This window comes from Idiotropiscis lumnitzeri, unplaced genomic scaffold, assembly GCF_059441095.1.
Source record: "Idiotropiscis lumnitzeri isolate Australia: NSW breed Sydney's pygmy pipehorse unplaced genomic scaffold, RoL_Ilum_1.0 HiC_scaffold_35, whole genome shotgun sequence".
Taxonomy (NCBI): Eukaryota; Metazoa; Chordata; class Actinopteri; order Syngnathiformes; family Syngnathidae; genus Idiotropiscis; species Idiotropiscis lumnitzeri.
Window position 1 is genome coordinate 1831576 of NW_028283573.1, and position 27971 is coordinate 1859546.

The 27971-nt window shown below is 52.9% G+C and overlaps 1 protein-coding gene across 2 annotated transcripts; it reads left to right on the forward strand.

Moving 5' to 3' along the window:
* The first annotated feature begins 1753 nt into the window (after window positions 1-1753).
* kcnd2 (potassium voltage-gated channel, Shal-related subfamily, member 2) lies at window positions 1754-27826 on the forward strand. Of its 2 annotated transcripts, XM_088287168.1 has the most exons (7): window positions 1754-2154; window positions 2315-3436; window positions 19793-19955; window positions 20160-20258; window positions 20988-21086; window positions 24323-24549; window positions 25677-27826. In XM_088287168.1, exons 2-7 carry the CDS (start codon window positions 2322-2324, stop codon window positions 25843-25845), a joined length of 1872 nt encoding a protein of 623 aa, XP_088143294.1. In that variant the 5' UTR covers window positions 1754-2154; window positions 2315-2321; the 3' UTR covers window positions 25846-27826. The 2 variants fall into 2 exon arrangements, with proteins under 2 accessions (XP_088143294.1, XP_088143295.1); XM_088287169.1 differs by lacking the exon at window positions 20160-20258.
* Window positions 27827-27971: the final 145 nt, after the last annotated feature.

Genomic DNA, 27971 nt, shown 5'->3' on the forward strand with positions numbered 1-27971 from the left:
GCCATTTATGGGCAGACAAATCAAAATGACTCGATAAAGGACAGCGGAAGTGAACTTTTTTTCTTCACCGCAAAGACGCCTCGTGTCAAAAAGGCGAAAAGAACAAATGAAAACGGACTGAATTCAAGAGAGAAACATCAAAAAGGAAGCCGCGACACTCGTCCGCAGTTCGGGTGCTGTCCTTGGCGCTGAAGTCGCACAGAAACCAAAAAGAGCATTGCGTCTTATTTTTAAGATCAGCGACCCCCCACGGAGCAGGGAAACAAAAATGGTGCGCGTGCGTGTGCGTGTGCGTGCGTGACACGCCACATGAACCACAACCCGGTTTGTTGTAGTACCGACACTGACCTGTGAGAGGCAGTGTGGTGCCACCGAGATCCAGATTGACGGCTAATACAAAGAAGAGATCAAAATGCACAAAAAGACATTTGAAACAAAAATGCCCCGCCCTCTACTCCCAAAAAATAATAAAAAAATAAATCAATAATCGTCCAAAGTCATTTGGTTGGAAAACAAAAGCCACTTGGGTGCAATTGCAGCCAATCCAACAAAGTTGATTTCGGCGACAAAAGACGGTTTGGTTTCATCCATGAGCGCTGACCGTTTGGCATCCTCACGTCACGGGAAAGGAAATGAAACCAAAGCAGCACCTGCCTCAAGCGTGGGCGTGAAGACCTCCAAACTCCCCCCCGTCGGGCGGCCCGTGTCACGTGCACCCTTGTGCCATACGAGGGGCAGTCCATCCATTCTCCTTATTTTGCAAAATGTCAGGCGAGCGAGCGCCGCTGACCTTTGTGAACCGTGTCCATCTGTCGAGCCGCCGCAAAAGCGCGACGACGCTCGCAAATTCAAACACTGACTGGAAAAACAAGAACCATATGCGCGCCAAACGGCCACGGGCAAAAATCCGCTCAAGTGACGAGAACACGTCCATGGAGTCTGGCGAATTTTAAGCAACGGGGATCTGAACGCAAACGATTGATTTGCAGCAAATATGATTTATCCTCTTGAATGATGTCATTGCGGCGGTCTTTGATTTTTCAGGTAAAAAGTTGGACCGCTTGGGAGCCGCAATGAAGCGAGCGACCGGACCATCGGAAACGCTTCACCGAAGCAAACAAAAGCTGAGATGGATCATCTCCAAAATGTCTGCGGACGCGACGCCCACGCCAACCGTCGTATTGTATTCCCGGCGGTCGCGTTCGTTGGCGGAAGTGAGGATGATTTTGCGACGACGGCGAGATTTGCGCCGGAAACGGTTTCAAAGCGGACAAAAAGACTCAGCGGCCATAAAATGTCAAATATTGCCGATGTGCACGAGCACATGAATTTGGGGGACGACCGCTCGCGCTTTTCCCACCTGAAGCCATTTTGCAACGCCAAAAGCAAAATTGACATTCAAACCCTCAACCTCGGACCTGCGAGGCGACCACGAGACGATTCATAAACTCCTTCTCGACTGCACGGGGAGGAAAAAAATAAAGAAAAGAAAGTCCTCTCCTCGAGTTGCTCCTATCTGTGTTGATGGAATGATGTGAGTGTCGACGTGCAAACCGCAAGAAACAAGCCACGCCCCCTCCCAGCCTCTTCGCTCCCCCGAGGGAGGATTTTGGAGATGCCGCCCAAGCAATGACAACACAATGATGAGTTCCTCTGACTGTGAAGCAGCACAGGAATTTCTGCGCGCAGATTGGACCACTCCTCCCTCAACCCCCCCCCCCCCTTCTCGCTCTCTCTCGCTCTCTCTCTCTCTGTCGCGCTTGCTGGTGAGAAAGCGCCGCGAAGAGAAGGGGGAGGGTGGTCTTGCAGTAGACGCGAAGGAACAGGACTTTATTGTGGAGTAACTGCAACGATCGAGTGGAGGGGGGGGGGGCCCTCGCTTTGCGGATGCTTGGAGAGGAAAGGAAAAGGAGACGAAAGACGAGGAAAACGAAAGCTCGCAAAATCGCGCCTTTTGCGCTGCCGAGAGGCTGCCGGCTGCTTTGTTTAACTTGTTGATGCGACGCGATTGCGCGGTTTTATTTGGCCGTGCGCGCGCGCGCGCGTGTGTGTGCCTGCAGTGAGGATAGATGGGAGGCGATACGGCAAGTCGTCTGCCGCGAGGATTTCATTAAAGTCCCCTTGGAGGCAGTTGAAGGAGCAGCCTAGCCGAAGGTGAGTGCTCGTTGATTTTTTCAGAGGGGGGATCCCGCCGCTCGCTAATCAGTTTGCCGCAAAGTGCCAGTCAATGCGCAAGCTTTGGAATGCCGAGTCTTGGCCGCACTGCGATAACGTGTCGCGTGTCTCTCCCCTCCACCATCGCGCCCCCTGTCAGGGTCAGCATGGCAGCAGGCGTGGCGGCGTGGCTCCCGTTCGCCCGCGCGGCGGCCATCGGGTGGATGCCGGTGGCCAGCACCCCAATGCCGGTGCCGCCGCAGGACAAGCGCAAAACCCAGGACGGTCTGATCATCCTCAACGTGAGCGGAACCCGCTTCCAGACGTGGCGGACCACGCTGGAGCGCTACCCGGACACTCTGCTGGGCAGCAGCGAGAAGGACTTCTTCTTCCACGAGGAGAGCCACGAGTACTTTTTCGACCGCGACCCGGACATCTTCCGGCACGTCCTCAATTTCTACCGCACGGGCAAGCTGCACTACCCGCGCCAGGAGTGCATCTCGGCCTACGACGAGGAGCTGGCCTTCTTCGGCATCGTCCCCGAGATCATCGGCGACTGCTGCTACGAGGAGTACAAGGACCGCCGGCGCGAGAACGCCGAGCGGCTGCAGGACGACGAGGAGATGGACGGCGGCAACGACGCGGCGCCCGTCAACCTGTCGGCGCGGGAGTACCTGTGGCGCGCCTTCGAGAACCCGCACACCAGCACCCTGGCGCTGGTCTTCTACTACGTCACCGGCTTCTTCATCGCCATCTCCGTCATGGCCAACGTGGTGGAGACGGTGCCGTGCGGCACGCTGCCCGGCCGCGCCGGCGAGGAGGTGTCGTGCGGCGACCGCTACGCGCTGGCCTTCTTCTGCCTGGACACGGCGTGCGTCATGATCTTCACCGTCGAGTACCTGCTGCGCCTCATCGCCGCGCCCAGCCGCTACAAGTTCATGAAGAGCGTGATGAGCGTCATCGACGTGGTGGCCATCATGCCCTACTACATCGGCCTGGTCATGACCGACAACGACCAGGTGAGCGGCGCCTTCGTCACGCTGCGCGTCTTCCGCGTCTTCCGGATTTTCAAGTTCTCCCGCCACTCGGCGGGCCTGCGCATCCTGGGCTACACGCTGAAGAGCTGCGCCTCCGAGCTGGGCTTCCTGCTCTTCTCGCTCACCATGGCCATCATCATCTTCGCCACCGTCATGTTCTACGCCGAGAAGGGCTCGGCCGCCAGCAAGTTCACCAGCATCCCCGCCGCCTTCTGGTACACCATCGTCACCATGACCACGCTGGGGTAGGTGGCACGCCCGACACGCACCCGCGCCATCGCCCATTCCGCCTTTGGGCCAAAAGCCGAGCCGAGCGCCTCGCTTTTTTTCTCGTCGACGTCGACGGAAAAATCACGTGCGATGAATTCAAAAGTCCGTTGCGACGGGAACCAAAGCGCCGTTGACCGTAGGACGTCACGTCCGTTCGATGGATCCGTTCCCGACATCCCCAAATACGGACATTCCGAAGACACGCGCGCCAAAAGTCACGTTGGCCTCAACCCATGACATTTACGATAGTTGCGCTCGAGTGGCGCGAGGCTCATACGGCGGCCACGCGGTCCTTTACGTGACGATTCCAGGCAAGGTGACAAAACACACCGACTGCCGCTGAGTGACAAAAAAAATAAATAATCCAAATTTTGCAAGCGAAAATATCTCTCGGCACGCCATCGGACAGAAATGTCGGGAAAAAAGCGGCGTCGCTCGGCTTGTCGCTAAACGCCGCCGGCACGGACAAGATCGACTCTTTGACCCCGCCCCCTTCCTCCCCCAACACGTAATTTCAGAGTCCTTCCGTTTGTGGCCCGTTTACTTTTGTTTCAAACGTTTGGAGGTTCCAGACGGCTCGCCAAGACCTCGTTCTACGCCGCTTGGTAAGAATTGGGCGAACGGCTGAAGGACTGCCTTTTTTTTTTTTTGTTCTTTTCGAGCGTGACTCCGGACGAACGGCAAAGATCGGCCACGCCCTTCGTCCCGTTCTCCTTTCCTACTCGTTCCGAGCGCATGTGAGTGACGGGCCATTTTCCGCGACGAGGCCGCCCCGCATGAACTCTGCCTGGCAACAGGCGGGCAAGAAGCCGAGCGATGCGGTCCATTGATGTCGCTGCGGCGACGCCTGACGGACAAAAATACGGCGCAGTCAACTTCTTGTCCTCTAAGCGTTCATCAATTATTTGCCGTTGTGGAACGCAAAAGATTTGCACCCTTTTTTGCATCTGCAACTCGCGTTTGCACGTTTACGACTTCATTGTCCCGTTTGCCCGGTGGAATTTCGTCTCTCGTCATTTTGTCGCGCGCGGATGTCCGATTTTTTCCATTTCCATTTCAACCTCCAGGTGTCGCCATTTGCTCGCGAGCTTCGATGCAACTTCAGCGACGCGTTTATTTCTTTGCCCACCGACAAGACGGAAACGCAGTTTCGTACTCCTCCCGCTTAGTGCACCTTTGCCACCGGGGGGCAGTGTCACCGCTCTCATGATCAACCCAACAAAGTCAACTGGAGGAATTGTGTTTTTTGGAATATATGCCGTTGACTTTTCTCTGACTGCAGGCGCTGCTGCACCGTTTGTGTTTGAATATCCGCCACGGCGATGCTATTTTTCAATCTTCCGTTTGGCGGTGAAGCGCAAAAACATTTCGTTGCGATCCGGACGTCGATAAATGCAAAAATGGTAATCGTTTCACGGAAAGCTTCCATGCTCAATAGGAATCGTCTTTGGCGAGGGGCTTTGCGTCCATTCGACAGCCATCATCGATGCCACGCACGCACCAAATGTGTGACGAAAACTCAGGTGGCGTGCCAGCGCCACTTTGCGGCCAAGTGGCTTCAAATCACGAAAGCGGCGCGAGACGACGACCCGCCGGTGACGTCCACGTGAATCCGTGCACGTCCGACCCTCAGCGGCGCCCCCCCCCCCGTGCGGCCGAGTCGTCCGGCCGTCGGGCGCCGCGGCCATCGTCATCTTCCGGCACCGCTCAGCCTCTTGGGTGCGGCGCGCTTGCCGAGCTGCTGGAAAGCGGCGCGGCTGTTCCGACAGGCGGCCATCTGCTCATTTTTGGTTTGGTTTGGGGTTTTTTTACCTCCTGGAAACAATAAAGCGGCAGAACGCGGGCTTTGGCTGCCTGCAGCGTCATCGCTGCTTAGACAGTCGGGGGAATGATAATCAGATCATTGTTAAAAAAGCATTTGTGTTTAAAAATATCTCACTTTGCTCTCTCTCTCTTGCTGTTTTTTTTTTTTTTTTTTTTCGGGCAAAGGCAGGACAAACACGCAAAATGGCCGCAACGGGTTGATGTTGATTCTCATCGCAGATTAGATCCGGCGCATCTTCGGACAAACGTTCTGCGATTAGTTCAAGTGACGCGTGCCGGATACCGGCGAGGCCCGTTCGGAGACGCCGCGGGGCCGATCGCTTGGCTGCCAGGATGGCCGAGTGGTCTAAGGCGCCGCGTTCCGGTCCCAGTCGCCCCAGGAGACTCGAATTTCCCCATTGTGGGACTAATAAAGGGAATATTATTATTATTATTCCACAAAAGGCTCGTTTCGTTCGTCTTTCGTGAAAACGATCCAGCGAGGGCCGCTTGGCGACGCGAGCGATTGACGGAGCCGTCGAGCTTTGCCTCGAACGGAGACCCGCTGAAATATTTGACGACGGTACGAGGACCACGCGGCGGCCGGTCGACTCCAGTTCGATTCGAGGCAACTGGCCAACAACGTCAATCTCATTTTTTTTCCCCGCGCATCACTCGAAAAGCACCGTTTAAGTGCGGGTTTGGTTTTCCGGGGGCCCCAAATGACGTCGGTAGCGGCGAGCCGGTTTTCTGCCGGCGCTTTGACGACGAAGCGGCGAGGACTGACGGGAACGGGCACACGACACGTCGGCCAGCGACGCGTTTGCCGCAAACGCGAGCCCGCCTCGCACGAGAAACGGAGGCGGTCACGCCGGTGCTTAGTTTTGCTTTAGTTTTTGTTATCGTATCATCCGGCGGCTCTGCGTTTGTCCTTTTGGCTTTCAATGTGCCGGACGAAGGCGGAAAAATGCAGATTGGGACTCACAAACGACAACGCCAAGACGCTTCTCACGCTTACGTGACGCACTTTGACCTTCTTGACTGTCGTGAGACGCCCAAACTAAAAGTTGCGGCAGCGCCACTTCCCATTCTTGGGATTTCGTTTCCGATCCTCAACGAGCGACCCGATCAAAATCGACAAATGTTTGCCAGCAAACTTTGGACACGTTGCTCGCTCATCATCCGCAGCAGAAAGTCCGTCAGGGCGGTCGTAGAAACGGGATGGATCGTAGCGCAAGCGCTATCGTTCCTTGGTATCGGTATCGGCGAGCGCTCGACGCCGAACGCGTGGGCTGGTATCGGAAACGAAAGCGGCATATCCGCGGCGCCGCGATCAATTCTCTGAAATGGCGGCGATGACGCGAACGCTTCCAGCGGACGTCGAAAGATTCGGCCGGTCGTCGAGACGCTTCAAATATGAGCGCGATCAGGGAAAACCGGTTGTCGTGCGCTCGGCGCCATCCGACCGACGCTCCGATGCGAACCGAGCCGCCTTTCTTTGAACTTTGGCAGGCGCCGGCGTTTGGAACCTTTTCAGAAGCCGATCGTCAATGATGCTTTGTGGCCACCCGCTATCATGATGCCTTTCCGCCACATATACTTTCAATTCCGCTTCCCCGTGGAAGCGGAGACAGCGGCGTGCGTTCGGAACCCGCCCAGCCCCCTACCCCCCCGCTGATAGCCCATTGATTGCGCTTAAGCAGACGTCGCGAGAGCAGGGCTTCCTGTTCCGAGGCACTTGGCGGGCAGCCCGGATGAAAAGGACCAGCGGAGAATCAATAGCGCCGCGCAGCTGCGTGTCGCGCCGGACAGCAACGTCGTCTCCTGCTTATTTAGTGGCCAGATGAGGTGGCATTTCGCCATCCTGCCTTCTTTGTCCACACTCGGAGCTCTTAAAAAAAAAAAATGCAGCATGCTGATTTGGTTCGAGGAGCCGCCTTCAAATTTGGGGAGCAATTTATTCTTTCTTTTTTTTTTCTTGGTGAATCTCTGGGACCGCTTCCCTTTTTGAACATTCAAGTCACAAAGTCATCGATTACAATCCTGAGAACTCAAGACAAAGGATCAATATTTACGTGCGCCTCACACACTTGAGAGGTCGCGGGTTGGATTCTGGCCTGCCTGTGTGGCGTTTGCATGTTCTCGCCGTGCCCGCGTGGCTTTCCTCCCGCATTCCAAAAACTTGCGCGAATCATCGAGCACTCCAAATTGTCCCCGAGGACGATTGTGAGCACGGGTGGTTGCGTGCCGTGCGATTGGCTGGCAAGCAGTTGAAGGTGTTAGCCCCGCCTACCGCCCAAAGACGACCGGGACGGCCTCCGGCACGCTCGCGATCTACGTGAGGAGAAACGGCGATAACGGACGGACGGATGAAACGTTTTCGACTTCCGTAGCGATGCTTCGCTGACTGAACCCAAATTCTTTTCAACATTCACGATGACAACTCCACAAAATTCTTGCAAACAAAAAAAAAAAAAAACAACCGTGCGGCTCCATCTCTTCGACTTTGGATCGGTATCTCGACACGATCGCATTCGGGAAATATCGAAAGTAATCAAGCCTGACGACCAAACGGAAGATTTTGTTCTCTTGCGAAATTGTCCAATTTTTAGGAAAGTCGATGAAGCGATTTTGAAGTGAAAGTACGAGCGGATGACTTTCCAGGCCTTCCGACAGAAACGATATCGACGGTGGAATCAGATGTTGCAGCGTTTGCTTGTTTTTCTCCAGACGCGGTCGAGGCCAATTAGCCGCAGAGGGAGTTTTTGGGGGTTTTTTTTCCCCGCGTCTCTGAAGTGATTTAAGGTGTAACGGAGTGCAGTGCTGAGAGCAGCCGTGAAAAGGGCGGAAATCAAGCGCAACTCGCAAGGGAGAACGGGCTGAGGTCTGGCGTGCGGGCCGGCAGCCGTCACACGCACGCCAGTTGCCGAAGCGCTTCGGCATGCGCTGCGCAAAGTCAAATTGCAAAAGTAGAAATTCTTCATTTTCAAATTTGAAATTCTGCTAGCATGCTAGCAATGCCCGCGTGGCGACGAAACACAAAGCGGTGAAGCGAATCCATTTCGAATGTTAGCGCGGCTTCCACTGGCGAGATCACGGTGGTGCTGAAAGAAGGGAGAAAGGCTTTGTTTGTTTGTTTTGCTCTACCAAACACGGGCATTTTCTTCCGATTTTCCTGTGCAAAATTCTGGAAATTTCTTTTCGCCGCTCGCTTCAAAAAGTCAAAGTGCGCAACACACTTCATCATTTGGATGATTAACAAGAAATAAAAGTGTTTTTGGCAGCCAATCAACATCAACTTGACCGACTTTTTTCCATCTGAAAAAAAAAAAATGTAAAAAAAGAAAAAATAGAAAGAAAATGCTGACGAATGAGCGGAAACAATTTTTATGGAATGAAAATCAAATTTCCCGCCGGGGATCATATTTGGTGATGCCATCCAATTTGGGACGCGCCACGTGCCTTTTTTTTCAGGAGTTCAAAGTGGCATAAATTCATCGTCGAAATGAAACATCGGCGGGCAGGTCAAATCACCTTGAATTTGTTTTGGCGGGCTTGCAAATGACGCCCGAAAAAAAAAACTAAAAAAAAAAAATTCAGAAGTCGCGATGCTGTCATTCATTTGGAATCCAAAAATGTTTCAAAGGCGGACGCGAACGGAGGCGCTCCGCTCTTTCGGAGACACGCCCACATGACCCAGCTCATCAGATGTTGAGGAGAAGAAGGCCCGACGTCGGGCCGCCGCGTTCGGTCCACAATGAGCCAACTCGTTTTGGTTCGCCACCGCTCGGCGTTTTCATCCGCCTCGTTACGACTCCGTCAGAGTCGAATGGAACTTTTCTTCTGCGAGGAAATTAGGGGCGCCTGCAACGAAGGCGGCGTGCGAGAAAAGACGCGGGCTTCATTTCATTGTCGTTTTGTCAGCCCAGGGCGCCGCTTGCATCCAATCGAACGGCCCGAGAAAAGCCCCACCTCGTCCCGGTGAACGCTTGATGGATTGCCTCTCGCAAAAGATACAAGATTGAACGCGCATGCCGCCAGATCGGCGGATCAAATAATGCAGCAAAAGACAAATCCCGGCCGCAAGTCACATGCTCGCCTTTCATCCTCGGCATTTACACGGGGATGAAAATGGCGACTATTAGTATGCAGACGCGCATAATGCCTCGTCATCACTTTGTTGGCACGTCGCGATAATCGCCATTGGAGCCGCGCAGTCATCAAGTCGGCGTTGAGATAAAGACGCCCGCACCCAAAAAAAAGGACGAGCAGCAAGTCGGCAAAAAAAAAAAGGAATATTTTCGCCGTTCGTGACGTCACATCGTCGGCGATCGTCGAGCCTCGCCGTCTTGCGCCGGTTTACGACGCCAGCGCGCCACCATAAAAAACCGCCGGTGATAAATATCCCGCTCGAACGAGACAGTAAAGGAAGATGTGGCCGCCCGCGCCGCCCGCCGTTAACCCACTTTCATTGTTCCGCCTTTCCCACAGGCTCCGTCGCTGATTTTATTTGCGTGCGCGCTGCGCGAATGATGAGGCACTCTGCCCACATTTGAGTTTGGACAGAAAGCGCCGGCCGCCGTCCGCCCGGCACGGAGGTCCTGCTGCGAACAAGGATGTCAGCCTGTCACCCTGACGCACGGCAGCTGTTTCCTGCGCGCTAAAAATAGCCGCCGCCGCGTACATCGACTCATGTAGGCCGCTTGGTCAAGCGCACGCCGTATTTCTCACGCCGCACGCTCACATCTTTGGCGAGTGCGTCGGCGTCGCAACGCTTCCCTCGTCAACGCCCGATGGACGGCCGTCGTTCACTTTCGACGGCGCAATGTCACATTTTGGACGACCTTCAGACAACAACAAACGAGAAGTGAAAAAAGAGCAAAATAGCCAAGCAAACAATCCAATGTTGTCCCCCCCATAAAAGTGCGAATCGCGCACGCGCGTCACGGCAACACTCGCATTCTCCCCGTCCTGCACGAGGCCGGCGACCGAGCTTAGTGGCGAGCCGCATTTGGCTGCAAAAGTCCAAAACATTTTTAGGAGCGTTTGAAGAATAACAGCTCAAGCGCACCGTTTTCAGTCCCACGCCACGCCACGCCACGAAAACGAGCCGCACGACCAAAACTCGACAAGGCTGTAGACGGATGTCGCTCCATTTTGAGACTTCCGCAATCTGCTCGAAAAGCCTCCGGTGACTGGAATCCATCTGACGGGCTTTTCCACACCACAACCACGAGGCGCTCCGAAATCTGCCGGCCGTCGTGGGTCTCTCCCTTTTTCCTTTCGCCCGCCTTTGTCAGCGCAATGCGAGCGCGCTCACTCGCGGCCGACGACGAGGCGCTCTAAATGAGCCACGTCAAAGCGACCGGTCCAAAAGAGCCCAAAAAAACGCAACAATTGAGTCGGACGTCGTCGCCATTCTTTGCACGTTTTGAGCCATTTTGCAAATTTGGCTTCTTTGCTGACTTTCTTGGACCGTTTGTCGTCGTGACGCTTGAGCTTGCGGTCACGAGTTCCACTTTTGTGTCGTCGCATCTTAACGACGGCATTTTTTTTTTTTCAAGGTATTAGTGGAGAACCACGAACATTTGGACGCCCCCCCACAGCCAATTGTCCTTCTTCCCTGTGGATGAGCTTCAAGAGTTTGCCTCGCTTGCCTCGCAGCCTTTCTTTTTTTTTTTGCAGCCACAGACAAATGCAATGTGTCGAGTGGACTAAGAGTCTGACATTGGAGCTAAAAGGGAAGAAAGCGAGCACGAAAGCCAGCGACACATTACGGTGAATAAAAACGGACGAGCCGGCTTTGTCTCCTTCGACCCAAAAAGCAACCTGGCTTCTCGCTTTTGCCAGAGAAACATTCTTCGGGAACGTGAAAGCGCAAAAGCAGGCGGGGGCACCGAAGCCTCCGATTTGAACGCGGAACACCTTGAAACATTTCCACGTTGTTGAATTTGTGACTTGACGGCCTCCGACTTCACATTTATAAATATCTCCTCGTGTTGTCGGAATCTTCAAGGGCGCACGTCCCACAAAGCAATCGCCTCGCGACCAAAAAAAGGAGAAGAAATGAACAAGTGCTTAAATATAGCAAGCCCCGCCCCCGCCCCCGCCCCCCCACGGGAGAGTGGGAGGGAGGAAGGGAGGGCGCGCTGTCGTGTGATTAAAATGAATAACCTTCATTAACACATCATGGTGAGCGGCGGCGGTGCCGGCACATCGGGAACGGGACTCGCGGCACCGAGCGCGCGGGCGTCGTGTCCGCTTCGGCCGCCAAAGTGGTCAAAGCTGAGCGACACGCCGCCAATTGCCATCAACTAAATGACCTTTCGCTCGTGTTGCGCCCACGGCCCCGAGTTATTATTTCTCGTGTCGTGTTTTCATTTGACAGGCCAACTGTGGTGGAATGAAATGGAAAAAGTAATGACCCCCCCCCACACGGCAACCGCTTGCAGCGCCGCTCCGCCCCCCCGCCCCCACGGGCCGCTCGGATCGCCTTCCTCCCCGATTCTCGCTGGCTGGCTTTTTACCGGCGGGCACGCCGCCGTCGCCATCTTGGATGCTTGGCGGCCACCGTTTGGCACATTTTTTGCGCCTCGCCCGTTTCCCGTCCAGATGTTGCCGCATCCTTTTCAACTCTCTTCACCTCGCAGGCCGGCGCGGAACGTCGACTCGTGCATTTCGCACGCCGGCCTTCGGTCAAGTCTTGAATAAATCGCCCTGACGACATCGCCATTTACGGCGGCTCACGAAAGGACCGTCTTAAAAAATGGCGTCGCGAGTGTATCTGCAATAAATGCACACTTTTCCCTGCTTTGCGTGGCTTCAAACAGCAAGAACAGATTTCAGATTTTCATGTGACCAAGAAAGGACTTTTTTTTTTTTTTTTTTTTCAAAACGATCTTAAACATTTCTTAAATGGAATTGAGAAAGGGGCACCTAAATCAAGATTCTGTCCAAAAAGACTCCTCGATTGGCACCCAAAATGCGCAATTCCACGTTTGGCACGTTTGAAAAGGTTCGATCTGCTTTCCGTTGATCGTTTGGACTGCGAAAGCCGTCCGTAACGATTTCCCACAGCAAATATTTGAACGCGTTGCAGGCGGCGCCAAAACGCCGATCTGAAAGATTCAATCGGCCAAAGTTGGCGACTCTCGTTTTGCGCCGACTTTGGGGCCAGTCGGGGGAGCAAGCTGAATTCCGGCGGCTGCTCCGAGAGAAATTGCAGATGAAAATTAATCTTGCGCCGTCGCCGCCGAGCGCTAATCTGCTGTCAGAGTGACGAGGCTCCGGGACCCGTTGCCTTTCGACGACACGTCGCCACTAATCCGCGGGACCTTTCGTCCTCGTCATCGCCCCCGCCGGCCTCGTCTCCGTCACCCCAACGCACGTCAAAGGTCGCAATGTAAGCTTCTTCCATCCGAGCGGCGATCGTCCTCGACGATGTCATCCCGTCCAATTAAAAGCGAACATCTTTTCGTTTGTCATCGACGTGTTCAAAGCGAAGGCCCGAGTGCTTGCGAACCTCCTGCTGCTGGAACACTTCAAATTTCCCCATTGTGGGACTAATAAAGGACATCTTTTATCTTTATCTTTATCTTGATGCTCCATCACAGGAGTCCAGAAAATATCGCCCCCCCCCCCCCCGATCACGGCAATGAGCTCATTAGCATAATCGCTCGGGAGGCGAAAGATTAACTTTATCATCACGCTTTCTTCTAATCTAGAGCTGCGGCGCTCTTTTTTTCTTTCGGAGCGGCGTCATTTTCTTCTCAAAGTAAAATACTGACGGGCTGCAAATGTATTTTTAGCTGGAGGCTTTCCGAAGAGCCGCCGCGAGGACGAGGATGGAAAAGCGATGACAAATTGGCCTTGAGGTCACGCCGGCTAGGTTTCATCCGACCACGGCGGGTTGAACAAGATCTCGTTTTCAGGACCCGCAAATTGGCACATTTGCAGGGGACGAGGCCAGGAAGACGTGTTTGAATTGTGAGCGAGGCAGAGCTGAGGTGATTAATGCGCATGATTCATTTGCGTCTGCGGCACGCGCGGCTCGGCTCAAAGACACGAACGGCGCGAGCTTTCCAACGTTGAAGTGAAGGATCCGACCTCCGGGCCACGGCGACAGCGGCGTCGCTGGTGTACAAGTGCAAGACGCGGCTGAACGGCGCACGCTAGCTAACCTTTGGCTAAGAACGTTGAAAAGGAATTGTGTCTGTCCCTCCAAAACAAAATCCCTTCCACCCGAAAGACAGAACCGTCACGAATGCAAACAGTGAAAACAGAGCACACGGGATTCTTTAGCGTCGGCGCTGCACGACCAGTACAAAAACAGACGACGGACGACGGGGGTGTTTGCGCGGTTGGTCTGCGCCACTCGTACGTAACGTCACTTTCATAAATCGCCGCCCATAGAGGCAAAAGGCGTGAGCGGAGTTCCTCAAGGGTCAATCTTGGGGCCCCTCAACGTGCTTCCTTTGAAAGAAGTCGTCAGCAAATTTCAAGCTCCGTGTTGTCTCAATCGGAGCTAGAAAATCTTTCGAGCCTTCGCCAAGGCAACTTCATTTGTACCGACGCCAGTGGAGAATCCGTACGCGTTGCGCTGCCGCTGCGTCCATCTCCACGTGGTCGCCATTGTTTGCAGCTCGCTCTCTCCGCTCTGCTATCTGTCCGTGACGTTCCCTTCGCTCCCTTATCACCTGTGGTGAAAATCTAGCGGGCTAATCCCGGCGCTCGTGGGATTCCCCGCATCCTCCGTCATGACGTCTATCCGAGGGAGAGCAACAGAGTGGAGTCTTATCGGCCCGCGTGCTCGTCAGGCCATCGGCGTTTGGGTTCCAAACGCAGGCGAGGAAGCGTTTGGGATGCGGCGGCCCGACGCCACAAATGATCGGCGAGGATGCCGCCGATTTCTTGCTTCCGATTCGGCAAAGACGGCGGCGCGCCCATGCCGTCTCCGTGGCATTCGTCTTCTTCTCATCACTGGCGCCATTATTTTGGAGAGTTTAAGCGTCTGCTCCTGACAAAGGTGGATGGGGCGGAGCAAAAACAAACAAAAAAAAGAGAGAGAGAGAGAGAGACCCCTTTTCTTTTGTTTTGCCGATAATCGAATTTCCGAGAGTCTTGGTCTTGTTTTTTAGGAAATGGATTTCTCACGTCGGCCGCGCACGTTTGGCTCGTCCATTCTTGTTTGATGAGTGCTCTTAAAGGACGCTGCGGCAGCACTCGGCAAACGCCAAACGTCGCCAAACTGGATATCTCATTTCACTGGCAGGCAGTGGAACCCCATTTTCTTGAGATACTCAATTCGCAGCCGTACGGGCATGATGGAGTTCAGCGGCAAAATTACCTTTTTTTTTTTTGCCCCCCTTCTATTATTTAGCTGTCAGCAAGGATGAATTTTGTGCTCCGTCAGAAGGTGCAGAGAAGCGCGTTCCCGCATTTGCTTGTTGTCAGGATTCGCATTGAAAAAAAAAAGCTTGCAAAACTTCATGGCGTGCGTGCGCTGTGGTCAAGATTTGGAGCTTTTACGCACGACGTCCGAGTCACTTCAACCTTTGAGTGACGCCACGATGACCGCGACGACTTTTTCGGTGGTCGCCGCTGCAAACTGGAACCTCAAACGGAGATGGAGGTGCCGGCGGCGGAAGGGCAAACTGAAAATGGCGTCCCGTCTCGTGTTGCGCAAAAGCACACGGATGGCGCTATTCAGTCCGACAAAGCCAAATGAAAGTCTTGACGGGGGCAAAGCGCCCGAGCGCGCCCGAGCCTTTCGCGCTCGCAACCAAAGACAGACGCAAAAACATATCCATGTCCATAAATATTTCGAGGGAGTCCAAAAAGTGCCACTGGCTTCGACGATTGGAGAGCGTTTGTGGATCGAGGAGAGCAGGTCGGCGAGTCGCGGCGGTGCAAAATTGGAAAATAACAAACGTTAACGACGACGATGCCAAAATGAAGCTCGGCGAAGCATTTTTTTTCTCCTCTCGATGGCGCTCTCGGTTTGAAGCGCGCTAACGGAGGCAAAAACGGGGCCAGGAACCCAACGGGTCCAGAACACGGTCAGGCGGTCTCGTGCGAGTTCTCAGACGTTGAAGCAAACCAAGCGAAGCGGCACCGAGCCGTCGTGACGTCCGCTCACGACGGCGCTAGCGTCAACTTTTCATTCCAGCTTGGCGTCGATTCATCGGAATCGGGAATCCTTTCGGATACGTTTGATTGCTTGAGTCTGACTTGGTTTCGACCTTCCTCGGACTTGTCCGAATACGAGGAAAGGAGATGCCCGAGCCGCCTCATCGGGCTCCTCTCGACGCCGAGCTTCTCACCGCTCGAAGGGAGAGCTCGGACACCCGCAAGAGGAGGCGGGGAACCCGTTCTTTCGGCTCGTGACCGCCGGTGAGAGCGCTAAATCCATTATTCTTCACCGCGTCAGAGCGATACAGCGCTCGTGGATCTCACGCTGCGTCCTCCGCTTCGGTTGTGAACGGGAGCCCGCGATACTCAAACTCGTCCGCCGCGCTCCGCGCAGGTCAAACATTTCCGAAGGACGATTACGCAATCTGCCGTCAACCCTGATTTGGGGTCGGCTCCAGATGTTGTACGGGGGCACGCGCGGGAGCGCTACCGTCGCCTTTTTGTGTGGCATTGCCGGCTTTTGCGACTGCAACGAGCCACTAAAAAGGTGGATTCAGTCCAAGAAATCCCCACTGAAGGCCCGGGTAGCAAATTCCCGCTCCGGCGCTCCACGCTTCAGTAGATGGAGAGAATGAGGCTGGCGCTTTTCAAAAATATTCACTCCATACAATTTTCATTACCTCCATTTAAAAAAAAAAAAGGGTAAAGAGGTGACAATGAAAGCATGGCTTCTCATACCGTTATTTCCCCCCCCCCCAAAAAAAAAAAAGAAAGGTCTCCACAATGGAAATGTCGAGAGCGCGATGTCAAGCGGCACGTGAGCGGACGGCGGAGGCTCCAGCCGGGCTGGAAACGATTGCTCGCGTTCCCTTCCCGCCAATCGTCAAACGTCTAAAGAGCTCATTTGTCTTGTCGCCATGAGCGACTGGACAAGATCAGGCTTTTTCTTTTTTTTGGGGGGTCTTTACAACCTGCAATTGAATTATATCGGAGCAGAAAGATCCGGCCTGTCTCGAAAAGGAGAAATAAACAAATGACGTAGCTGTAAAGTCAGCTTTTTTTTTTCACGTCCTCTCTCTCGATGGCGGTCAGATTTCAGACGCGAGCTTCTGGAAGACAATCGAGCGATGAGAAGGCGGGGTTGCTTTCACTAGATGTCAAATTAGAAGCCTTTTCTCACCCGAAAACACGCACACACGTGCTCTCAAGTTGAGTGTCGCCACGAAGAAAAAAGGCCTTTGGTGCGATGAACAAAAGGAGTGAATCGCCGTCGTGAGCACAAGCTCGCTAGCTAGAGCTAGCTAGCTCGCTAGCTAGAGCTAGCGAGCTCGCTAGCTAGAGCTAGCTAGCTCGCTAGCTGTCTCCATCTGGTTCTCTCGCCCTCGGCTAGCTAGCTGGCTAGCTTTGGACGGCTCCTCTCGATCGCCGGAGCTCACCAACGCTCTCTCTCGCGATCGCTTCGTATCGCTCGCTCGACATTGATCTTCCGCTCGCGTTCGCCATCTCGCTCTTGACCACGATCCGGCTCCCTCGCGCCTCCCTCATTTGACTTTTTCTCTCACTCACGCGACATCTCGCCGTCGCTCAAGATCCAAAGCGTGACGGTAGACAGGATCCATCTCCAGTCGCCGGCGAATCAACTCGACTATTTCGAGAGCAGCGGGCCGCGCTGCCGAAAAACTGCTGGCGTGGAGTCAAAATAGAAAACCAGCAAAGCGGCCAACACCGTCAAAGAATCCAACGATGCTCGCTCGGACACCAGAAAAAAAAAAAAAAAAAAAAGAACGTCCCTCTCGTGGCCAGTCCACAAACGACAAACGGCGGCGCCAACGGTCCGAATGATTCAGGTCAGATGAAGCGACGTATCCTTTTGATTGGTCGCTCGGTTTCTTTGCACGTCATCGAGAATGTTCCGATCAAATTGACGAGACAAAAGCGTTTGGCAACACCCCCAAAAAATAAAGAAATAAACTAAATAAATGGTCCGGATTTGCCGTCAAATGTGAACGTTTGCTCAATCGGGCCAACTAACAAAGTGAGAAAAATGGCTCTCAGCTCGTTGGCGAGGTCATTCGTCCAAAGGATTGCGCGCGCGCTCTTCAATCCGATCTCGTTTTGCGACTCTTTGAACGGGGCTTCGGGTGGGTGCAAGCGGGGAATGGATACTCCGTCATCCGGACACGCCTCGCCTTCCGCTGCGGGCTGGAGAACGATCGGGCCATCCATCTTTGGGCGCCTCACAAAAGGAGACGACGGCAACAAAGCTCCGACATGGCTTTAATCTCTCTCGCCGCCGTTCATTTCTGGAGGCGGAGATGGCGAGCTCGGCTCCTCCGTCCGACAGCTTCTTTTTTTTTAAGATCATTGCGATGCATTCTATTTGAGCGTTTTGCATTTTCAGCGACATGTGCGAGAGGGGCGTCCGTCCGCGCTTGCCCATTTTGAACATCCGCAAACCATCTCTAAAACGTGAGCGGCCCCGGGGAAAAAAAAAAAAAAAAAACGAGACGATGGAACCATCGCACCACACGCAACCGGATCTGGATCCGATCCAACTTTACTTCTGTCGCGCATTTCACAAGAGCTGGAGACGGACCGAAGCGCTTTCCACGTGCGGTCGTCGAAATGAGAAGCAAATTAAAAGACAAATGAAAACCATCGACACCAGAAGAAGAGCAGCGCGGCGACGCTCTCGCGTTGAGTTGAGAGCTAAAAGAATGAAAATGACATCCAAATGCTGCTGGAGGCGGAGTCTCGGGGAGGGGGCGTGCCTTTCCTGTTGGATGACCTTTGAATGTGAGGCAAGCCCCGCCCCCTCTCTACCCACATTTAAAACTCGTTTGAAGACATTTTTGTGGATGTCTTTTCATTTGCGTTCCAATTTGCCGCCACACGGAAAGCGCTTTGTCACGGCCGCGGCTCGTGAAACGCGCTCCGTCAATAAAGTTGCATCGGATTGCATTTGCAATCGAGGATTGCGGCGGACGTCTGGCGATTTGTTTGGAACGCGACAATGGCCGACATCGGATCGCGTCCTTATTGGTTGTCGTTCCGGTTCGCAAAGGTCACAATGACAAAGTTGTCGTTTACCACCGTTGGCCGACAGATCGAATATTTGCGCAAATTCACGACACTTTTGGATCATCCCGGCAGCCGATCCTTCCGTTTCATCGTCATTTGCGATCGAAAATGCCTCGGCGCTTAATTGCCTCGCCGAAATTCCTAATCCTTCCCCGTCCGTCTGCGATGACGTCGAGAAACGGCGCCGGCCGTCACGAAGGCCAAGCGTGATATTCAAACAACTCGGCAGACGGCCGTCGACATCAGACGACTTTGTTGTCGCCGTACGTTCACATTTGCGAGACGCGTCGTGCTCAAGTTGCCGCCGCCTGGCATCCGTCTTCCGGTCGGGTCATTTGCGCGTCATTCATCTCACGCCGCCTGCGACTCGACCACGTCACGGCGTGAGAGGTTTGACGGCGGCCGGCAGCCGCGCGCACGCTCCCGTTTGAAAAGCGAGGAGAACGACAGGAATTCGGATGGAGACGCTTCACACCGCTCCTATTTATTCTTCGCTCCGCCACTTCAAATCTTTTTGAAGCGACGTCGCGGCGACTATTTCAAGACGAGCAAAAAATAACACAAAAGGCTTCAAGGAGACTTTTTTTTTTTGCTTTTCTGGTGACCCGTTTTAATAAAAGCTCGCAGCACGAAGGCGCTTTACATCAAATCCCTCCGTTTTGGGGGGCGGGTCCGTCTCACCTTTCATTACCGTGGCAACCAGAGGCAAAGCGAGGGCATGCCATGAAGTGCGCCGACTCGCCTCGATTGCGTCGACTTTTTTTTTTTTCTTTCCATTTTGGAACACGAGCCGAGACGTCGAGCTGCTTCTCGCCGTCGCGGCAAATGTTGACTCCTGCGCGCCGGGACTGCAAATGAATTTGAAAACGGGAATCCCGACCAGCTTCCAAGTCGTCGGCAAATCGCTCTCGGGCGGCGTTCGCTATTTTAGCATCCGAGCCCGCCAGGCCCCCGTCTTCGATTGATGCCGCGTGACCCGAGATAAGATGAGATAAGATAAGGGAGGTGCAAAACGCTTCGATTCCGTCGACGTTAGCGTTTACGCAGAAGCGAGTCCAGTTCCCGGCCTCCGTGAAAAAGCGCAAGCGTGCGTCCGTCCCGTCACGTTCGGAGCATCGGATCGGTCGTCGACGTTCCGAGTCCCGATCGCCGAGGACGTTTCTTGGCGACGGCAAAAAGCATCTTTATAGCCGCCGTGGTCACGAGTCAGACAATCCCTAGAACGGGCGGCTCGACTTTTGGCCGGCGCCGCATCCGTTTGGCGAGTTTGTGGGCGGCGGGCGGCCAAAGTCGCTCTTTCGCTTTTTGTCTTTCAGGTACGGCGACATGGTGCCCAAAACCATCGTGGGGAAGGTGTTCGGCTCCATCTGCTCGCTGAGCGGCGTGCTGGTCATCGCCTTGCCCGTGCCCGTCATCGTGTCCAACTTCAGCCGCATCTACCACCAGAGCCAGAGGGCGGAGAAGCGACGAGCCCAGCGGGTAGCGCCTCGCCCTCCGCTCGCGTCTCGTCTTCCGTCTGCCCGCCTGTCGCCCTTTTCCCCGCAGAGTCGCGTGCCGGCCGAGAGGGCGCCACCACCATCTCGCCGGCGTTGTTTCTTGTCAAAATGTCGAGCGGAAAAGCGAGGCTGCCGCGGGGAGACGGCGCCCACGTAGTCTAAAACCCAAATCTGTTTGTTCAAACAGAAAACTCGGCTCGCTAGAATCCGCGCGGCGAAGATTCGGGGCACTAATGCCTATATGCGCTACAAACAAAACGGGCTCCTGATCGACTCACTGGAGGAGGTAAAAAAAAAAAGTGGAAGCATCGGCGAACGGCTGACGCATGCATGTCGCTCGGCCGTTTGGGCACGTCGGGTCTGTGGTGGGGATCATGCCACCGCCGCACTCACGGGGTTTGTCTGCCGTCATCCCAGCGCTTCTCGTCTTGCATCGGCATTGACATGCTTGGTGGACTTTGTCGCTCTCTTTCTCCGTCCACGCAGCAGGCGGCCGGCCAGGCGCAAACTCCACCTTGTGGCGGAGAACCGTCATTACAGTCCCACTGACTCATGAGCCGGCTCTGCATGTCTGTCCAACAGCGTTTGGAGGGGCGGGGCTCTCAAGAAATAAATGAAGAAAAGGCGGCTCGCCTCTTCTCAGCCTCGCATCTCCTCTAAACTCTGTTTTTTTGTGATCTGGACAACATTCAGACTAACATCTTCCATCCCAGAGCCGCGCAGAGCTTCATCCGACGTGTGTGCGTGCCATGTGGTCGTGTCGCCGCTTTGGCGGTTCCGTGCTGTGTTTGGTGCAAGTGCGTTGGATCGGCTGTTGCACTCAAGCGCCCGTTTGGACTTGTCCGCCCCAAAAGTTGTCGTTTTGTCATGCATCTGCGGGACATGGTCACGCTCGCAGCCGATTGGCCGCCGCGCTCCGGACCCGCATTTGCGTCCTCTCCGCGACATCGCCTCGACCGAGCGAGCGGCGAACGTCCCGAGCGGCTCATTGTTCCTTTCGCTTTGTGTCTTCAAGGCCTCCAAGGAGGCGGGACGAGCCCTGGCGGCGAAGTCGGCCGGCCCGCCGTTCCAGAGCCAACACCATCACCTGCTGCACTGCCTGGAGAAGACCACGGTAAGGTCCCGAGCGTCGACCGCGCCTATTTTTCCCACCCAAAGTGTCCGAAATGTCTCAGCTGGGCGAAGAAGTCAACTCCTTTCTTTTGGGGTGGCGGACTGACGATATTTGCTTTTGCGATCAAAAGATCCATATGAATGTCTGCTGCTAATGTTACACATGACGCCGCCGCCTCTGAGTGATCGAGATCTTTGCTGCTGGAACACTTCAAATTTCCCCATTGTGGGACGAATAAAGGACATCTTTATCTTTATCTTTATCTTTATATGAGACAGCAACGAGTCAGGACAAAGCGTCTTTTGCTCCAAATGGCGCACTTTTCCAGTGAGCAAATTTCCTACTTGCCTGCCAGCCAGCGCGCCAAATTCTTCATTTCAGACACTTTTCAGGCCTTTCACTTCTTGTTTGACTGTCCCAAACCTTCCGTCTCTCGGCTTCGCTTTTTGCTCGTCGACAGCTCACTGGCGTTCATGTTCGCTTTTCGCAGGTGAAACCCGAGCCCCAAAACAAACCCTATCTCATCTAAAAGCAATCAATCGAAAAGGCAATAAGATGTCAAATCAAGAACAAATGTAAGAAATAAATAAATGCATTTCTCAAATGTGCTTTCAAATTCATCCTTTGATTTGAAACAAAAGTTTCTTTGGTACACAACAAAAACAACCTCGCTCCTCCAAAGCGTTTGAACCGGAGTGCGAAAGAATTTCACACGGGAAAAAAAATAAATAGAAAAATCCACCAATAGGTGAAGCGTACGCGAAAAGCGGCGACACTTTGATGCTTTGCTCGTTCCTTTCATCAGACCCTGCAGTCCACCGATACGGTTCGATCGTAAGAAAAAAGTCGACGAGCCCTGAAAAGCGTTTGAAATATTTAGAAATCAACAAAATCAGGAAATTTCACTCCCGTGCATTTGTCACGATCCACACCGCTTCTCCCGTACCGAGTCGCGAGAGGGTGCCGGAGCCGATCCCGGCTGACGACGGGCGAAAGGCGCAACCGCAACCTGAACCGGTCGCCGGCCAATCACAGGGCAGACATAGACACCGTCACCGAGTGGGAACCGAACCCGCGCGCAACTCGGGCGGGTGGACCGCGACACCATCAGTGACCCTCCCGTGCATTTCATTCAAATTACAGCTGGAGGGAGCATCGTCATTGCCGGAAAAAAAGAGCGATGTGAATGTTCCCTCTTTGGTTTACGGAGTTGAAAATAGTCAAAGAAAAAAAAAAAGCAGGTCGTCCATGCAAAGCCGCGATACGACGCGTCACGCAAATAGAACTGAAGACACTTTTTTCATCCGCGCGCTAAAAGTGGAAGCGATTCATATGCGGCACCAGTTAAAAATAGCGCCAAATGGGGCTGGCGAATACTGCCCCCCCCCCTCACGTCAGCGACATGCCATGATAACATGGCTCCAGCCAGCCGGAAACATTCTTCCCGCCAAACAAGCCGGCACGCTTCATTTTACGCAATGTATGATTTAGAGGCTTAAAAGGCTTTTAAACGTGAGGATGCGACACAAGTTTGAAACTGGCGCAGCTCCACCAAATTGTGCCACTAAATCCCGCTCCTTTCTTATTCATGGCCTCGGCCGGCCCGCTCCAGCGCGACACTCCGAGGACCAACGGCGCCAGAAAGGCTTCATGCCGCCGTTACTGGGCTGTTTCCAAAGATCAGGTCCACATCCTGCTGCACATTTCCGAGCATCTTCACAGACATTTGAAGAGCCACAAAATAGAGATAGAAAAGTCGGCTGCTGGTTCACCAGACAAAAAGTTGCTTTCCAGCTATTTCTAGGTTTGGTTACAACAAAAACATCGCTTTCTCAACGCACAAATGGAGAAAACAAGTTTGGTTTTGAAGAACATTGACACGAAAATGTTTTTGCTTTCATCAAATTCATTGGATTTTTTTTTTCTCTTTTTGAGCAGGCCACAACAAGCATGTCACTTTTCGAAAAAAATTAAATAAACAACAACAACAACTACAAATATATACACAGTGCAAAAGATGTTTTTGTGCACTTCCGGAAAACACCACATGAAGGCGCCAAAAGCACACATTTTATATTAGAGCGTTTAGGCAGCAACGCCATGTAGGGACATTTATGAAATTACTGCAGAAAAAAATAATCAAAAAAATTTTAAAGGAATTTGCAAGTCACAACTTGTCCAATTTGAAATCGCGATCAGGTTTAACATTGACAAATGTCAGCCACAAACCTTTTTCCGAGCAAATCGGGGAGGGAAAATCCCTCGGAACGCCGTCATCGCCTGGAAAAATCTTTTGACGACACGCAACAATCGGGCCGTCGCAGACAACGACGAGAAAGAAACGAAAACGCTCCCGACGATCACCGTGATCGCGATGTGCAAAAAGGTCGTCGGCGGCGGACGTGCCGCGTTGTCGCCCCCTGCTGCCCGAGCCTGAAACCCGCTGTTTGGCAACGTTTGCACAGATGGCACTTAATGAGGACATCTGGCGTCATACATTTGGGCTCTCGCCGTGATTCATTGTCCAATTAGGAAACTAGATGGCGTTAAATGCCGCTCGCCAGTGGTGGGAGGCGACCAAGTGCAGTATTTCTTCACTGGAGATTATTCAAGTATCTTGACTTGATTTGAGATTTGAGGATTATTCGTTTCCTTTCAATCGCTTACTTTCTTCAAGTTAACACGTCGCTGACGTCGTTTTCCGAAGAACGGCGGTTCGTGCGTTGGGTTTGGACGTGCCGCGAACTCGCGAGCGTCACGCTCGCCGGGATTTTTTTTTCCCAAAATGACTCGATGCAATTGACATACACGAGTCCTCGCGTCGGCCATTTTGAAAGTCGCCAATCGACGCGAGCAGACGACAGCGACGTCACGCTCCGGGCTTTTGCTTCTTTTCAATCGGAGCGGGACTTAAGAAGCCCAACAAGGTGCCGGACGTGAAACAGACGAGGCACAAACGTGGCCACAAAAGGCAACGACAGCCTCTGTCTGCATCTTTCTGGCAAACGCGCACAGACTCGCGTTCGCCAAGTCGGCGCCACGGGTCCGCCTTGTCGAGGACCTCGGGCGGCCCAACAAGGCGCCGGGTGGAAAAGACGTGAAATTGAGCAGCCAACGGCAAACCCACCAAGAAAAAGAGCAACCTTGTGCAGAATGCAGAATTCCAGCCTCGCACGAGGCGCCAAAAGTGGCGTCCCGCCGCTTTAACTCCAACCATTCCATTTCTTTACCTGCAGAACCACGAGTTTGTGGACGAGCAGACGTTCCAGGCCAACTGCGTGGAGATCTCCGTGATCAAAAAGTCGGGCTCGCGCACGTCGACGTCGTCGCCGCCGCCGCCGCCGCACGGCCTGGGCTCGTGCTGCGCGCGGCGCCACCGCAAGAAGAACAGCTTCAGCCCGCCGAGCACAAACAACCAGGAGCTCAGCACCATCCAGATCCGAGAGAGGCCCGTGGCCAACAGGTAGCCGAGCGCTTCGCTCCGCGTCCCGTCCCGCGCTCACGTTCGGACGACGGCGAAAACGAGGAGCGACTTCGAAAGGGCTGCTCGTCGTTCGTTCGTTCGAGTGGGGTGGCCATCGGGAAAATGCACGACGTCTCTCGAATAGCCGGTCGACGGCTTCGTTCCGGCGACACCGACGCAATTATTTTTGGTCAGGTGACGGCTGCCGGTGCCGAATTTCGGTCCGAGCGGGTCCCTGCCGACAGTTCTCATCTATTGAGCCACGTTTTATTTTTTTGTCCCCGTAAGACGCACATTTCCTCCGCAGATCAAGCCATTGCGATGTGACGTGATGCAACCCCCTGACTGATAAGCAAATAAATAATAGGCAGCACACACACACACACACACAACTCCACGCGGAAGACAACGGGCTTGCATGTGCTGATAGCACACCCGGCCGGCGCCATAATGAGCTTCACAGGCGGGCTCAACGGATCCATTCGCTGCAGTTCGTTCGTGCCAGCGTGTGAAGAAAGCAAAGTCAATGTGAGAAGTCCCCCCCCCCCCCCAAAAAAAAAAAAAGAAAGACACGTTTGCCGAATGACAAAGACGCCGTCCACGAGCATTCGGACGCGTCGCTCCCCACGGCAGTACATCGTGTCCGAGTTTTGCTTTTCCTCCTTTCCCGAACATTCCGCAAAAGTGAAAAAGGTGCGCCATGTTTGGCGGCAAAATAAATGAAGACGGCAAGTGCAATGTCCAATAAAGGCGACGAAAGAAATTGTGGCTGAAAGAGAAAACAAAGATGCGATGCCAAACCAGTTGCATGTTGGCCATTTGGCGTTTTGTGGGCGCAGATCTGTGACATGTTCAAGCGCAAGCACGTATTTGTGCTTCGAAAGATGACCAAACATTGATAAAAAGGAATCGATTTGCACTTTTTGGGGGGGGTTGATGAGAACATGAGAAATGAGAACAAAATGCGAGCAAAATCTCATTTGATCTCGCAAACATCTGCTAGCTTGATGCTAACCTATAATGGGAAACGCCATAGACGGGCTAACTGAACTTGACATTGCCAAACGCTCGCCGAAGCCAAAGTCTTGTCCACTTATCTGCGTGTTGTTGCGCTTGTCTTTCGCCAGCCGCTCCAGCCTCAACGCCAAACTGGACGAGACGGTGCCCCTGAAATGCGACGAAGCTTACGTCAGCCCCCGCACGGTCAGCCTGGCCGCCCCGCCCGACGCCGACGGCTCGGCCGCCGTCGCCTCCGCCTACTCTCACAGCAACATTGTGCGAGTATCGGCCTTGTAGACGGCCGCTCGCCCCGCCCCCGCCCCCGCCCCCGCCCCATGCTCAAGGACCGGCGAGCATGAACCTGCCCGAATTCCCGAAGGAATTACGAGATGATTTGTTTCCGAGCGGTGATCTCGTCTGATGTCAAATTCTCCGTGCACGTTATTTTTTGGGTTTTTTTGGGTTTGACGACTGCGACCAGCACATCTTGTCCCACGAAGCACAGCAACAGCCGAGGGAATGCGTGAGGATCATCGTTGCCGAAACATACGGAGAAATACTTTCTTTTGGAATATATCGTTGGGGGAGGAGCCTCTGATGACAAAGCACACCCGTTTGTTCGCGCGAAGGCCATTTGTCACCAAACGGAGGTCTCACTTGGTTGATTGAAAAAAGTTTGGGTTTTTTGTTATTTGCTTCACGCGCCGTCCGCCCGCCATCAGTCTGAACTGTTGTCGTCCCCACGTTGGGAAGAGTCGCCGTTGCCGCCGAGCAGAGAAAATATACGCCGGTGAGCGTTGCCGTTTGTATATACGTTGCCGCTCCGAGGGTAGGAAAGTAGTACTTGTCTAACAAAGGCTTCTGATTACTGAAACATTGATTAACTTTTGGATTCTAGACGGCAAAACATTGAAATTGAAAATGGACGTTCATTATGACAGCAAAAATCCCCCCCCCCAAAAAAAATAACACCATTTTGAAAAATGAATGAAAACAAACAAGTGGGACTTTCTAAATGTACACACGTGGCGGGTTGCACAAATCATGGAGCAAAAAAAACCCAAATTGAACAATTTGCAAATGCTGACGTGTGAAATTGTGAAAATGTTCAATCTTTTTTAGTTTTGTCACTTTGTTGGGTCACTTGAAGCAAGCACACTCGGCTTGATCTCAAAGTGATGTCATGTCTTGACCGAGAGCGGTGCTTTGAGATACGAGTGGCTTCGTTCTTTTTGCTTTGACTTGCGAGCACAGACTTGAGAGTGAACTTTGCACATTCATAAAATTCAAAAGCCTTAAGCCTGTTTAAAGTCTCTCCCAAACTAAAGCGAAAACAAAAAAAGAAAATGACCTCGCATATTTTAAATAGTTGAGCTTTTCATTCTGATGGCTTAATGCTAACGCTAAATAGCACCTGTGTTGCGCGACAGAACAAACACAAAATGTACGTATATTTCTTGTCTTCCGCGTAGAACAAAATATTAGCGCTGCACTGATGATCCCATTTGCGATTCAATGATTCGGAATGACAAGCGCGGTCGGAACAAATTCAACTCGAATCTCAAGGCACCGTTCTATTTCAAAAGTCTTTCAAGCGTGTGTTACGGCACTCATGCTACACTTTAGATTTTTGTTTTTTTTTTTAGTCTTCATTGGTGTGGAGCATCTTCTCTGTGATCATTTTTTAATCCGGTAAACTAAAGTACCACTGCAAACATCTCGTCCGTTTGTCATGCATTCAGCACTCTTGTCAATTCACAGAACGGGCATCGAGGAACTGAAACTTGCGACCAAAATGAATTTGCAACATTTTTTTCTTTTTTTAAAGGAGCGCAAATAAGATGCATCGCATTAAAAAAAAAAAAGGAGCAACTGAACTCAGGTGGCGACTTTGGAAGCACCTGGAAAGAGACGGCAAAAGTTGCTCTCGAGACTAAATAGATTTCATTGCATTCAAGGCCCATTTTGTACATTTTTCAGATTGTAAATATGTCAAGGACTTGATTGAGCAGGAAGTTGGATGCTCGTATTTCAATTTTGTTTGCTTTGGACAGTGCTTGGCGTTCTCTTTTTTGTCTGTTGGCTGGTTGGATTAAGCATTCGCATGCCGTCATTGCAAAATTCGGTTCGAATAAAGTTTGTCTCTGCTTCCTGTAGGAAGCTTGTCTGTAAAAGGAAATGAGGCGTGCGTGCGTGCGAGCAAGCGAGAGTGTGGCCTGATGTCAAATTCTGGAACACTTTTTGTTTTGAAAGAAATAAAAGACTTGTGAACGGGTTAGCCCCGCCCCCTCCCCCAAAATGGGCATCATTTCAAATGTGAATGTCTGAAAATAAAACTTGTACCTACATTTATTTTGGAAAACCGTTCTAAAAAATGTATTTTAAACAGAAAATCATTTGCAAATGATGTTCAACCTCCGCTG